General features: G+C 36.2%; 1 protein-coding gene across 1 annotated transcript; it reads left to right on the top strand.

Annotated features, from left to right (window-relative positions):
* Positions 1–3,799: 3,799 nt before the first annotated feature.
* On the top strand, positions 3,800–15,654 carry LOC145613214 (mitochondrial carrier protein MTM1-like). The gene is made up of 10 exons (XM_081668276.1): positions 3,800–4,254; positions 5,910–5,987; positions 6,708–6,839; positions 7,406–7,465; positions 7,547–7,717; positions 13,198–13,297; positions 13,676–13,767; positions 13,855–14,004; positions 14,455–14,513; positions 15,316–15,654. Exons 1-10 carry the CDS (start codon positions 4,024–4,026, stop codon positions 15,449–15,451), a joined length of 1,209 nt encoding a protein of 402 aa, XP_081524402.1. The 5' UTR covers positions 3,800–4,023; the 3' UTR covers positions 15,452–15,654.
* The last annotated feature ends 4 nt before the right edge of the window (positions 15,655–15,658 follow it).

The raw sequence follows: 15,658 nt of genomic DNA on the forward strand, positions 1-15,658 counted from the left end.
ACCTGCTACTCCATTCTATACTCTGTTACAAACTTACAATAAATGAAAAATATACTATCACTCCGTTAAATGTTTGTACTACAGTAGTAGTTATATTTATCTTTAATAATGGATGTTTGGACTAATGAGAACGAGTAATGTGTATTATGTTGGTCTATTTTGAAATTTAGTATAGACGTTATTATCAAAGTTATTCTCAACTTTAATTGATAAAAGCTAATCATATTTAGAAAGAATGTCACCTTGTAAAATGTCTATTTTTTTCTATTTTTATTTATTTTTACCTTATTTTGAAAGGTTATAAAATATCTAGTTAGGTATTAATGTCATGATCGACTTTAAGGTCATTGACTCATCGTGATGACCAACTATCAAGTATCAACCGGCCAGTAGACTAAACAATATTTAAGAACTTTTGTGATAGTTTAATTTTTTTGGTAGCCTAGTAGGTAATGAAACGAGTTTGAATTGAAGACCCTGACTTGATCGATTTATGATACTTGAAAGTTGAGGAGAGGGGTAATCCCACCCCCAACCACATCAATTCATTCGAAAATCACAAACTAGATCACAAAGTTTTAAAAAAAAAATTCTATTGATATAGCACATACACAGAAAAACCAACTTATTAACATTTCCCAAAAATTACTATATACTATGAATCAGTTTTATTGTTTGCTAATTTTATGCAAGATCAGCTAAATAAACTCGAACAAAAACACAAGAATAACATCTATGAAAATAAATCTTTTGGTCAAATACTAAAACACAAAAAGGGGAAGCAACAATGTCTAGTTACTGTTGAGAATGGGGTGGCAAATTAGATCTCCACTACCAAGTTGCAATGCACTTTATCTACATAAGAGCTTTTATAAATTTTGTTCAGAATTTTTTGGCCTTAAAATTTCTCCTATAAACCCTACAAAGATTAATGAATAATCATAGCAGGCTCCACCTTATAATCTTGGGGGTGGTCCTCTCTAATTTCTTGTCTCTTTTTTACAAATAGTATTTCTTTTTTGGTTCTATGTATATGTAATTATTATGAATGCATGCAATATATTCTAATTTAATGAGATTTAATTGCATAATCCGTATTGGGTACGTAGCAACTAGTCAGGTACTTTGTTATGTTGGTTAAATCTTCTCCTTGTAAATCCAATCCCTTTCGAGTGGTTAGAATTCTTTGATTGGGATAGCTCATTGTCCTTAATTTAATTAAAAGTTTGAGCACATGTTCTCTTGGTTCTTTCTCTTTTGAATTGTGAAATGCACAAAATGTGTTCTTCGCAACACGTTGGCTGTCATGAGATCCAAATTGTTAGATTTAGCAAAGCAATTATGCACTTTTAGGACCACTGGGCATAATTCCGACTTTAATATTTGTCATTGAATGACTAATCATGTAACCGTTCTTATGATTTGTTGCTAGTATTGTATCCTATAAGTGTTTTGTTAAATTTACGTACCAATAGGTTTACAAAGGTAAAAAGAAATGTTAATAGATCGCAATACATGACTATTACCCAATTACCCAAACACTCATTAAGTTGAGGAATTAAGCACATACGTTGTGTGACATAGCCCATATGTTGGTGGTGCAAGGTCCATATTATTGCATGCAAGTATACAACAATTTGCATCTAACAAGATATTAGCTTAGATCATGGAAGATTTCTATCCTCATTGATCAAATGTCGCACACTTGTATTAGCTTAGTGCCACTATATTATATAAACATGTTGAGTTAAATCGATCATCAGTAACGCCTTGGTGAAATTGCTGTTAGTTAATGTTGACATTAAAAAATCTTAATTACTCGGCAAGACAAGTGAAAAGATCCGAAGAGAGTACATTAAAAATGAAAAATTAGCATGAGATGGGGGTTGGGGTTGGGGTAGGAGTAGGATTGTATATCCTAGTCAGCAAATTTTAACCAAAAAAAAAGTGCACGAAGGAGAATTCTGGTCCTTATTGATAACAAACTTATGATTAGGCACTGCAATCTTTTTTTTGTCGCTTTTTGTCGGCTGTCCTGTCCTCCCAATTCTTCTTCTTCCTTCTCCAATCTTTGTCTCCCCTTAATTTTTAATTATAAACAAAAAAAATTAACATCACTTAATTATTACAGTAGTATTATTGGAGTATAATATGATGAACAGTAATTCTAAACACATACAATACGCTGCGTTTTGGGTTCTGGAGTAATCCATAAGTTGCTGTTGAGTGCTGACTGCTGCTGCATATTCACAGAATCACATAAGCACGCTCCTGGGACCAATCACTTTATTTTGGTGTTTAATTACAGTAAAAAACATTTAATTTAAAAAATAAAAAGGAAAAAAAATGGTGGCGGGTAATGGGCCCAAAAGCTGAGAGCATGATCTTGGGCTTGATTTTTGGGGCTGTTCTTTGACAGCTAATGGTGTAGGCCCACACTAATGGTGGGTCCGTGGGCCTACACCAATGCAAATTTCTTTGGCGGAGAATTATCAAAATATTACTGAGTACCATTTGCATTTGTGAATATTCAACTTGGGGATGACTTTGTCAGAGGTAATTAACTACTTTCGTCTGTCTCTTTTTTCGGTGACTAATGCTATCTTTATGATTTAGTACCATCATCAATAGTTAATGAAAGTTACTTCTCATTGTTGCATCTAGTTAAGAATTTAGATCTTTCACCCTATTGGCTCATTACTAAAGGGACCCCCTCAAGTTGGTCAATTTTTTTGAATATGGGTTTTCATGTTGGTTGAGTGAGATTAATTTTAGGTGTTATTTAAGCTCAACTCAATAGTAACTATCAATCTATTATTGTAATGAGTTTACTATTCTGATTAATTTGTATATAAAAAAAGTTAAAATGAAAATAATTATTACATAAACAAAAAAAATAAAAATAAATACTAGTATATAAAACCATAACTTAAACCTTAGCTTATTTTTTCTAATCTAAACTTTTTTTTTCCATGATCATCAACATTGCTAATAAAGTACATTAAACATATCCTTGATGATGATCACTAGGTTGATTGACGCGAGCAACTAACCATCTTTATCTTACATGGTCACAACCCATGGTTAATAGTAGCCTAATATATCTTGACTTTCAAAATGAGTATGTCATAAGTTTATATGCAAGTTCACAATTTTCTTTAAAATATCTTCCAATAACACATCCAATCTTGAAAAAAAATAACCCTTGAACCACCCAACCTAACCCAAAACTAAATCTAATTGACTTGCGACTTAGCTAACACAAGCTCAAGCTTATCCCAAACCCACTTCTGAGACATCATGGTTCAATTATGGATCACTATATCCAACCTAGTCCATAACAATCCTAACTCAACACAACCTAGATTAATTGATGGTCATCATTAAACCACTATTACATTCATATAAAATCTCATAAGGGTCATGGTCTCATGGGCATCACATGTCCTTTCAATTTTTAATTTTTAACGTACAAAATGAGAAAGTAAATATAAAACAATCACATACTCCATCACTTTCTACCTCTCTTGAGAACGAGTTTAATCCTCACTAATATCAAAGAATCGTAGACGGAGGGAAGAACTATTCATATTTTATGTCACGAGTTCACGACTGATGAGGTTGGGTCTAGAATATAAAATATGACCCATCCAATTTAAAAACGAGTGACATATATTGTGCGTAGTGAGTAGTGACGATGGTTCTAGACAATTTTGGGTGGCAACACTACACAATACACAATCCTCCTTAACCGCCTACGCATGCAATGACCATGCGAACACGTCAATATGCCAATTGCCAACCTCTTCGATTCTTCTCTCTCACGCTGAATCAAATTCCCGCTTTTATTCTTTGGCGCCCTTCCTTCCACGCCACCATTCTCTCTCCTACAATCCTCTCTCATCTTCTTCCTCTTTCTCATTTCCAGAAAATTCATACTCAAAACTCCAAATTTCCAGAATACTAATTTCAATCAACACTTCAAAATCTCGAAATTAGTTCATAATTTCTTCGAATTTTTCAATGGGAGGTGCGAGGAACACTCTTCCGACTCGATTAGGTGCTGTTGCGGCGACGAATAGAGTTGAATTTGATGAAAATGTTGATAAATCGATGTTAGGGTTAGGAAATGATGAAGATTCCAGAATCAAAACCCTAGCTGATTTCAATTTAGGTTTTGGTGAGCGTGCGATTTCCGCCGCTTCCGCCGCCGTTATCTCCGCTCTCATCGTCAATCCTCTTGATGTTGCCAAGGTTTTCCTCGATTTCTCTTATTGTTTCTAATGCTTTTTAATTTTGTGCATTGTAATTAAATTTTCATGATTCAGCTAATGCATCGATTTTCATAATTATTTTCCTGATTAGGTTAGATTATTTTGTAATTTGAGCACCGATTTGCCGAATTTTCGTATGAATTGGAATTCGTTAAGTATTCAATTGAATAAATTATTTACTGTACTGTCTGTACAAACGAAGGTGTTCTTCCGCAATTTGTTTTTTCGATGATGCAGACATTTGCTGAAACTCAATCATACAGTAGACATTGTAACAATATCAGCTAGAATCGAAGCTGTTTAGTTAATCGTCGGTAGAGGTGTGATTAGTAAATGAAGATTATGTTTAGTGGTAAACTTGACAGTTTATGTACTTGATTGTTCCTTAGCCAATGCAGCATTGCTAGGTTTGCTTGGACTTTTGAGTTGTATATGTGTGTTTTGCAAGTTGAAAGTCTCAGTGGAATATCTTAAGTTTAGTGCCGAAGTTAATGCATCCGAACAAGGTCTCGTTGGGATTATTTAAGTTTAGTGCTGAAGTTAACGCATCCGCACAAGATCTTCGCCTTTCATACATACTATCATGAATGTTAGATTATGTAAGGATATCCGTGGATATACATCAGGAACTAGACGGCTTTAATTGATGTACTGGTACACGATGATATCATTTTTTAACTCATTTCTGGCATATTTAGTCTTCATATTAAAAGATTCGTGTCCTATTACTCCCTCCGTGTTTTAATAAGTGTTATACTTACCAAATCTGGCCGTGTTTTAATAAGTGTTACACTTCCTTTTTGGCAAAAAACCACATTAAAATATTATATTTCTCTACTCTCATGGTCCCCATCCAAATCCACTACTACTTTTTCAATTATATATTTCCTCTCACATTCATTACTTTTCAATAAACTATTAACCCCATTATTTTTCTTTTACAATTTCCTAATATTTCAACTACCCCACTTACCTCTTATTTTATTTAAGTCAATTAAATTGCCTAAAACTATGTGTCGGTCAAATTGTAACACTAAAAAAACACGGAGGGAGTAGGTCTAGCTCATGCAGCTAGTTTGGTACTGGGCACTGGCCGCTCTCTTGGTTGAGAAAATGATCAAATTCTTTTAGTGAGTTGCAAGCTAGTTGCAATTCTGTTGGATATAAATGGATTTGACTCGCCTGTGTCCTGGTGACTTAAGTAATGAAGGTTCACCTTTCACTCGCCCAATGTGGTTCCTTTCTATTATACCAGAGAAGGCTGGAATATGTTATGGATTGAAAGATTTTGATTTAGAATTCTTGAATGTGTATGGCTTGTGCTGTTTCTATTATAATCTTTAGCAACCTGTAATTTGGCCTTAAGCAATTTGTTATGTAGGTCATACACAATCCATATTGCTTCTAACAACTTGCACTGCTATGGTAGTGAGAAATCTAACATTGGTTTTAAGTGACTGAGAAATTTTGTTTAGTATTCCCTTCTCCTATTTTTCACACCTCTGTAAGGAATTAATAACGTCGGCTATCAAACTTCTCAGCAATGTCATGTTTTTCATGTCAGTGAATACAATCATCTTTGATGTTTTTTCACAACAATGTTATAATGCCTTTTATTAATTTCTATATGTGCAGACAAGGTTACAAGCACAGGCTGCTGGCGTCCCTTATCAAAATCAATGTGATCCAGCATGTTACACTGAAACAAATACGGTATTTTTTTTCTTCCTTTATTAGAAATAACGTGGCAAATTTTGTTATGAATTGGCACCGTTAAATACAACCCCACATTACACTTGCCACACTATGAGCAAAAATGACTAGTAGCTAGGAATTTATCGATAGAGCTAAATTTCCTTCCCCTCAAGCTTGTATAATTTTTATTATGATTGAATTTTGTATATCTTTGAATCGCCAAACTTCCAATACATGTATAAGATATTTGGCGACCCAGATGCTGTTATATGTTTCACTTGTTGAGATTTTACATTTTTGAGGTAGGCATTAAGCTTAAAACACAGATCTCCATAATTTATACTAGAGAAGTTGGATTTCGTTTTCTCTAATCAATTCTAAGAGCAGTTATATTTTTATATATATGTATTCTGATGCTAAACACTTATTCATTGACATAGGAGGTATGTATGGTGTTTTGGATACTTTATAGCGTGATCGGTTCATTTAGCATTTTGACAAAGTCAGCAAGCTCTAATTAATGGTATACTTAGAGACTAGGATTGATTAAAATTAGAGACAAGGATTGATGTAAATTTATTTTTGCTCGTCCTATCTTGTCCAAAGCCTGTTTGCTAGCCCTCTTATTGGGGATGGAAGACCTCTTATTTAGTGGTCTTGCATATATGTGTCTTTTGGTTGCCTTTGGAGCTGATCTTCTACTCTTCTAACTAATCCAGTTTTTAATTGTTGTCCCAGATGCTTCGACACCCCAGATCTACATCTACACAGCCACACAATGATATAACCCGTGCTGATGGATCAACATGTTCTCGTGAATGTTCTCGATATAAAGGAACTTATGATGTTTTCTTCAAAGTCACACGCCAGGTCAGCAAACTGTTGTTTTTGGATGACTTGCTCATGTGTTGGTTAACAATATGTCAACCTTATCCCCCCTTGCTGTTCGAACATGTGTACACTGTTCATTTTCAGTAAAGGTTTAAATTTAGGTGAAGGTGCTTATGATTGCCTGATTGGTAGGGGTGAGGTTTTTATTAAAATAGATGCAAATATTTTTCTTATTTTGTCTCTTAGGTTTTTCCCCCACGTCGTGCAACACGTATTTTGTTACCAATGTGCTGCCTTTTGAGTCTTAATGGCTGCAGCGTACCTTTTTTGAGTGTGAATTACATATAATTTATAGCATTGTTGTTTTTTAAAGTTGGATTTACAAGTCATAATTGTCAGATTTTATTCGTGATCTGCTGACTATAGTTAAGTACTGCAATAACTATTTGTTAGGCTTCTTAGTGGATATGTTAGGAAATTAAATAGTACATTTCACATGCCATGTCATAGATCAGTCCCCCCTCCCCCTCCTATTCTTACCGTTCCTTATTTGGCTGTTGAATCTTGTTAATAATTATTGAGGTCTTACAGGGATGATTGTGCAGGAAGGATTTTCTAGATTGTGGAGAGGTACAAATGCTAGCTTAGCACTGGCCATTCCCACTGTAAGTATTTTCTGTTTGCAAGGCCTGGGTGTATTTCCATCTGAAAGAAATTATTATTATTATTTTTTTTTTGAATTGTAGGTGGGAATTTACTTACCTTGTTATGACATGCTGAGGAATTTTCTAGAAGAGCTTACTGAGCAGTATGCTTCCAGTTTGAGTCCATATTCTCCTTTAGTAGCTGGATCTGCTGCTCGCACGTTGGCATGCATTACTTGTTACCCCATAGAACTGGCACGAACACGTATGCAGGTATCATTTTTGTCTTTGATATCTTCTTATACCTTTCACTAATAGGAGTTTGGAAAGTGGTTGCAGTATGAATGCTGAAGTTTAAAAACATGCATCTTTTGTGTCTTTATGAAATGCCTTAGTGGCTTTGCTTATTATTAGAAGCCTCTTATTGTAGATGTACTATTGCAAATATGTTGATTTATCATCAATAATGAATTAATGATTATTGTTGCCAACCATGAGATGATGTTCAATAGTTATGGATACTTTTTCATCAAAAAAAGGCTTCATTGACTTCATTGTGTACAATTGTAAACAACTAACCAAAGTCAACATTGATTGGTGTTGAGTAACAAACACAAATACCTTTATTGGATAGTATAGTACAAAATATTATAGTATGATGTAAACAACCTATGTAATACATGCACGTATTAACAACATAATGGTATGGTACTGTAAAAAATGAATTTAGGTATAATTGATAACCCGATAAAGGATTCGCGATACCTTAATAGGGTCTTGGGATGCCAAATTGGTGATTAGAACTATCTTGGCCAGCTTTTGACTGCCAATATAACATAAATTCAATATAGCCACAAAGTTGAACCAAACTCATTATTGGGACTTTATAGAGAATATAGACCAATTGGTAGACCTCTTATGGTTTCAAACCAAATTATTTACCCCTTTGGGTTACCTAACACATTCAATATAATTTTGGGAAATTTTCCAAAAATCGATTCGAAAGCGTGGATTATAGCTATTAGTTTTGGACATTTTTTGACTTTTTAATACTCGGAAAGGAAAGAGCCTTGGGTGCTTCTCATGGACCCCACGACATTTGTAAAGGACGTTTGTGAAGTTGGAAATGTCCACTTTGTTCTTAAACTGTCAATTTAGCCGTTCATGCATACACCCTTTTCATTCACATAAGGCCACCACGAGCTTTTATGTAACCAAATTGTGGTTGGTTATGGTTCCAAACAATAATATATGACCTAGGATGCATCTCCTACTATCCTTTGAGTTTTTAACGCCTAGTCCCGAAATATCCAAAAATGGTCCAATTTCGTGTATTTATAGCCTTCAATTTGGTGTCCGGAGAATTTTTTAAACTTGACAAGATTATGATTTGAGGGGTTCCCAAATACTTTGTGCCCAAAATCCATCTTATTCATGCCTTGGCCCACCCTTCAGCATCATATGTTAAGATGTCTTGCCTTGGCTTTGTTACCTTGACCTCCTTGAGTTAGCTTTGTTACTTTGGTTTAGCCTTGCATTCCCTGGTTTGTGTTGTCTTGCATTGCCTTAGTTTGGCCCTATGGCAAACCAAAACATTACCCCTGATTCCAAAACCTTGTAATACATGCATGCTTAAAAATCATAATGGTATGTATAGTAAGTAATGACTTTGGATATAATTGATAACCTAATGGAGGATTCTTGATACTTAGGATCTTGGTATGGCAAGTTGGTGATTCGAACAATCTTTTGCAACTCGACTACTTATGAACATAATTGTGAACCAATGTCATTTTTTGGACTTTATAGACTTATGGTGAACCTCTTATGGTTCCAACCAACTTATATGACCGTGGGACACCTCGCACGATCACTTTAATTTTGGGAAAATTCTTGAAATGATCCTAAAGTGTAGCCTTTTGTTTTGGGTAATTTTCAATGTTTCCCAACTTGAAAAGGAAAAATTTAGGTGGTGCTTTTTTTGAACCCCACAACACCCCAGGGCCATTTTCTTGGTTGGCGTCACTTTGTCTTTCAAGTGTCGATCTAGTTGTCTACGCACACGTCTCCCTTCAAATCAAGATCACCATATGTGCCTCTATGTGGCCGATTAGTGACCATGTATGGTTCTAAACTATATAATATGAACCTGGGATTTATCTTTTATCACCTTTTCAGTTTTCTACACCAGGGAACAAAATATTTGAAAATGGTTCGATTTTATATATTATAGCCTTCAAATTTGGCTTGATGAGATTATATTTAGACATGATAAGATTATGCCTCAAAGTACTTCCCAAGGTTCCAAAGGGCCTCAGTAGGCCTACATGGTGCCATTAACCATCTCATCCATTCCTTTGCTCACCCTTCGTTATCATGTCTTATGATGCCTTGACCTTGGCCTTGTTGTCTTGGCTTTGCCTTACCTTTCCTAGGCCTAGCATTGCTTTGGCCCTAAGGCAAGCCAAGATGCTACTCTCATAGGTGTTTTCTAAAAATGAGGTGTTTTCATGCCCTTTCCTTGTGCACGGAGGGTGTTATGGACCATGGTAAACATCTCGACATTTTTTATTTCCGGGCAAAAAAAGATAAAAAAAGATTCCGAAATTGAAGGCTATTATCCACACTTTTTGAGGAATTTTTGAGATTACGGGTCTGGTGGCGAAAAGTCTTGAAACCCTTGGGCATACATCTTAGGGTCATATAATGCCGTTTAGAACCATACATGACCATTATATAATGTCATAAATGCCCGTGGTAGGCTTGAGTTAACGAAATCGGTGCAAGTTGTAAACTAATAAATTGACCATTTTAAGGCAAATTGGATGGTTCCACCCACCCATTTGGACTCCCGGAGAGTATTAGGGACCATGGTAATCATCTCGGAAATTTTAATTTTCGGTCGAAAAGAGGTAAAAAAATTCCAAAATTGAAGGCTATTATCCACGCTTTTTGAGTAATTTTTGAGATTACAGGTCCAGTGGCGAAAAGTCTTGAGAAGCTAGGGGATACATCTTAGAGTCATTTAATGCCGTTTGGAATCATATATGACCATTACATAATGTCATAAATGTCCGTAATAGGCTTGAGTTAACGAAATCGGTGCAAGTTGTGAACTAATAAATTGACCGTTTTAAAGCAAATTGGATGGTTTCACCCACCCAATGGGACTCCCGGAGGGTATTAGGGACCATAGTATATATCTCGGCAATTTTTATTTCCTAGCATAAAAAGTTAAAAAATTCCAAAATTGAAAGCTATTATCGAATAATTTTTGAGATTACAAGGTCCGGTGGCGAAAAGTCTTGAGGCCTTAGGGGATACATCTTAAGGTCATATAATGCCGTTTGGAACCATATATGACCTTTATATAATGTCATAAATTGACCGTTTTAAGGCAAATTGGATGGTTTCACCAACCCATTCGGACTCCCGTAGGGTATTAGGGACCATGGTAAATATCTGGGCAATTTTTATTTATGGGCGAAAAAAGGTTAAAAAATTCTAAAATTGAAGGCTATTATCCATGTTTTTTGAATAATTTTTAAGATTACGGGTCCGGCAGCGAAAAATTTTGAGGCCCTAGGGGATACATTTTAGGGTCATATAATGCCGTTTGGAACCATGTATGACCATTATATAATGTCATAAATATCCGTGGTAGGTTTGAGTTTACGAAATCGGTGCAAGTTGTGAACTGATAAATTGACCGTTTTAAGACAAATTAGATGGTTCCACCCACCCATTTAGAATCCCGGAGGGTATTAGGGACTATAGTTAACATCTCGGCAATTTTTATTTTCGGGCGAAAAAAGGTCAAAAAATTCCAAAATTGAAGGCTATAATCCACGATTTTTGAATAATTTCGGAGTTTTACGGAGCCCGGTGGCGAAAAGTCTTGAGGCCTTAGGGGATACATCTCAGTGTCATATAATGCTGTTTGGTAACATATATGACCATGATATAATGTCATAAATGTCCGTGGTAGGCTCGAATTTTATGATATAATGTCATAAAATTGAAGGCCATCCACGTTTCTTGAAGAATTTCGGAAGTTACAGGGCTCGGTGGCGAAAAGTCTTGAGGCCCTAAAGGATACATCTTAGGATCATATAATGCCGTCTGGAACCATATATGACTATTAAATAATGTCATAAATGCCCGTGATAGGTTTGAGTTCACGAAATCGGTGCAAGTTTTGAACCGATAGATTGATCGTTTTTAGGCAAATTGGATGGTTCCACCCACCCATTTAGACTCCCGGAAGGTATTAGGGACCATGGTAAACATCTCGGCAATTTTTATTTCCGGGCGAAAAAAGGTTTAAAAATTCCAAAATTTAAGACTATAATCCACGCTTTTTGAGAAATTTTAAGTTTTAGGGTCCGATGGTGAAAAGCTTTGAGGCCTTAGGAGATACATCTCAGGGTCATATAATGCAGTTTGGAACCATATATGACCATTATATGTCATAAATGTCCCTAGTAGGTTTGAGTTCACGAAATTAGTGCAAGTTGTGAACTGATACATTGATCATTATATGGCAAATTGGATGGTTCCACCCACCCATTTGGACTCCCGGAGGGTATTAGGGACTATGGTTAACATCTCGTCAATTTTTATTTCCGGGCGAAAAATGGTCAAAGAGTTCCAAAATTGAAGGCTATTATCTACATTTTTTGAAGAATTTCGGAGGTTACGGGCCCGGTGACGAAAAGTCTTGAGGTCCTAGGGGATACATCTTAGGGTCATATAATGCCGTTTGGAATCATATATGACCATTACATAATGTCATAGATGTCCGTGGTAGGCTTGAGTTCACGAAATCGATGCAAGTTGTGAACCGATACATTGACCGTTTTAAGGCAGATTGGATGGTTCCACCCACCCATTTGGACTCCCGGAGGGTATTAGGGACCATGGTAAACATCTCGGCAATTTTTATTTCCGGGTGAAAAAAGGTCAAAAAATTCCAAAATTGAAGGTTATTATCCACGTTTTTTGAAGAATTTCGGAGGTTACGGGGTCCGGTGGCGAAAAGTCTTGAGGCCCTAGGGGATGCATTTCAGGGTCGTATAATGCCGTTTGTAACCATATATGACCATTATATAATGTCATAATTGTCCGTGGTAGGCTTGAGTTTACGAAATCGGTGCAAGTTGCGAACGAGTAAATTGACCGTATTAAGGCGTATTGGATGGTTGCACCCACCCAAATAGACTCCTGTGGTGTATTAGGGTCCATGGTAGGCATTCCGGTTCAAAATAAGTGGAAATTGGCCAAAATTGAAGGCTATAATACACGGTTTCGGGTCAGTTTTGACATTTTTTCCATGCTTCATGCCTTGGACATGGGTGTGCATTCACTTGGGTAGCAGCACGCCAGCACCCAGCCCCCATGCCTAAACGTGCCTTGGCTAGGGCAGCAGCAGTAGCACCTAGGCCATGCATGCCTTGGCTGGATAGTGTCTGCAGAATCAGCTCCCCAAAGGCCTGGGCATGGCCTTGAGCAGAAGCAGCGCCTTGGCCTCCCCCATACATGACATTTTCTTAGCACCCAAGGTACTATACTCATTTAGCCAAACATAGGTATTTTTAGTCAGATCGTAATTAACTAATTATGCTTTCTGTGTACCATGATATAGTTCTAGAAAATGCATGATTCCATTAGGAACCAACCTGTCTCAAATATTTGTAGTACTAGTTTTATTTATCCAGTTATGTTGTACCTTATTCTCTTTCTCAAAACTGTAGGCATTCACGGATCCTCGAGCTGGTGTCAAGCCTCCAGGAGTTTGGAAAACTCTGATTGGGGCTGTATCCCCTGCCAGAAGTGCGAATCATTTGCAAAACTGTATGTTTTCTCGTTATTAATGGGTTGTTTCATGTATTCTCTTTTACAGCTTTGTGGACAAGGGTCCAGGTAGCATTTTTATTGAATTTAATAGTTAATTTAGATTGTCAGAAGAATAAGCTCATACTATGTTTACTTTTAGTACATTTCACCCTCAAAAAAGAAAAAAATTAACATCTTTACAGCATAAAAATTAGTTGAAACCCTTGTTGTGTAAGTGTTGTGATACTGATATATATTCGTTATTTATCAGAGTGGAATGAATTTCGAAGCTCATGACCAGAAAAATAGTTATGTATCAGCATATTTGTTTGATGTATACCATAAACTCTTGGTATTTCTTCCTAAATCACTCATGAAAGCTTTATTTTGTTACAGTACAAAATTATCGTGTTTTGTGGACGGGTCTTGGAGCTCAACTTGCTCGTGATGTTCCTTTCTCTGCCATTTGCTGGGGAATACTTGAACCTGTGAGTTTTACTCTTGAATTAGATTTATTGACTTAACTGTTGCATATTCAAATTAATGTTGAGATTGCGTTACTCGTATGGTTTTAGATCAGAAGAAGAATTCTCAGTTTGACTGGTGATGAAATGAATGCGACGAGTGTTTTAGGTGCAAATTTTGCTGGCGGATTCATTGCAGGTGCCCTTGCTGCAGCTGCCACATGCCCTCTAGATGTTGCAAGAACTCGGAGGCAGATAGAGGTGATTTACATTAAGTGTCTATCATGGGATTTATGATCACTTTCTACCTTGATTGTGCTAACAAATCCACTTTGCCATTTGCCCATGTATAACTTCGGCCATTTAATGTTTTTACCATCTTAAGTATAAATTATTGAATGGCAAAAAGCTGACATTAGAAAATATGTATCAGAATTTTTTTCACCCCTTATATAGTACAAAAAATCAAAGTGGAGCTAGTGAGCAATTAATAAAAAGAGGAGTATTTGATCGAATCAAAAAATAAAAAGAGGAGTATGTAGTAGGGGATACCGAGCAGATAAATTGGCAAAAAAAGATGGAAATCACTGTCTTGAATGGGATTGGAAACATGGGTATATGAGATGGCGGTAGAAAAGAGTAGTCCAAATATTAATGCACTAGTGGTATATGTTTTTTAGCCCTAACGAGTGTTAATTTTGGCCTTAACAGAAAGATCCAGCTAGACAGAGGAGGATGACAACAAGGCATACATTGATGGAGATATGGAGGTAGGCTTTAACCTGTGCTTTTAAGATATCTATATATTTGGGTTTTGAACCTAGAGTTGTATGTGATTTCCAAACTGCATAGTGTGGCAACTATGCTGTTGGTGTAGTCTCCTGAGATGTTGACTGCTTTTAGACCAGTTTTGCACCCTAATATGTGTAAGCAGCATCGGTACTTAGCACAAAGCTAAGTCATAGTATAATGGTCTGAATTTACATGAATTAGACAGATATACATGGGTTGTCTGTCCTTCTTGTTGATGCCAATTCCATTGCCATTACCATTATCGATTCTTCTTGTTTAGTTTTCGCCTTGGGCAGGGCTTTGTTCAGATCTGTGGAGCCTTTTTTTTTTTACATAATTTGAAAGATATTCTTTTATCTTATCATTGCAAATGAAATGTTGTTTCATTTAGAATCCTAAATTGTCGGCTGACTGATGTGTATCATATTTAATAGGAAATCGAGGTTAGAGACAGATAATTGATATTGTCATCCAAGGAAATTTCTCACAAGATTTTTGCCTTTTTCTTGGAAGGGACCAACTTGAATGTGCGCTTCTGGAATATTTTCTCCCCAAGTAGTGTAGCTGCTAGAGCTGAAATATGAAAATACACATTCTATTCTGGATTTCTGGCTGTCGTCAATGCTCATGAATTCATCATTATATTAAAACTTTAATAGTACCAAATCTTCTTTAATTTGCTTCTAATTCTCACCAAGTTGTTGCCTTTTCTTTTATGATTAAACAAGAATTGGCATGCTCAAACTATGCTAATTAAATCTGTTAATTGCGTCATTGCAGGGATGGAGGCTGGAAAGGTCTATTCACAGGAATTAGTCCTCGGGTTGCCCGTGCTGGTCCTTCGGTTGGGATTGTAGTTTCGTCCTACGAGCTTATGAAGTATGCCTTATATCGTAGGCACTTGAATGGTGAATGATCTGAGTACACTATGCCTCTATCTGGTCCATGCCAACCAAAACCTTTATAGTAAAGACATGCCACTGATGGTTGAAGTGGTTGGTATAGTGCATGCCATTCTTTTTCCTCACAGATGCCTACATTGTTCGCTGCAATTTTTTTTGATAGAAACTATTCTTTTATTCATCAATACCACGATACCAAAATTGCAGAGTTTTGTCATTCA

The sequence above is a fragment of the Chenopodium album genome, chromosome 25 (assembly GCF_948465745.1).
Source record: "Chenopodium album chromosome 25, dcCheAlbu1.1, whole genome shotgun sequence".
Taxonomy (NCBI): Eukaryota; Viridiplantae; Streptophyta; class Magnoliopsida; order Caryophyllales; family Amaranthaceae; genus Chenopodium; species Chenopodium album.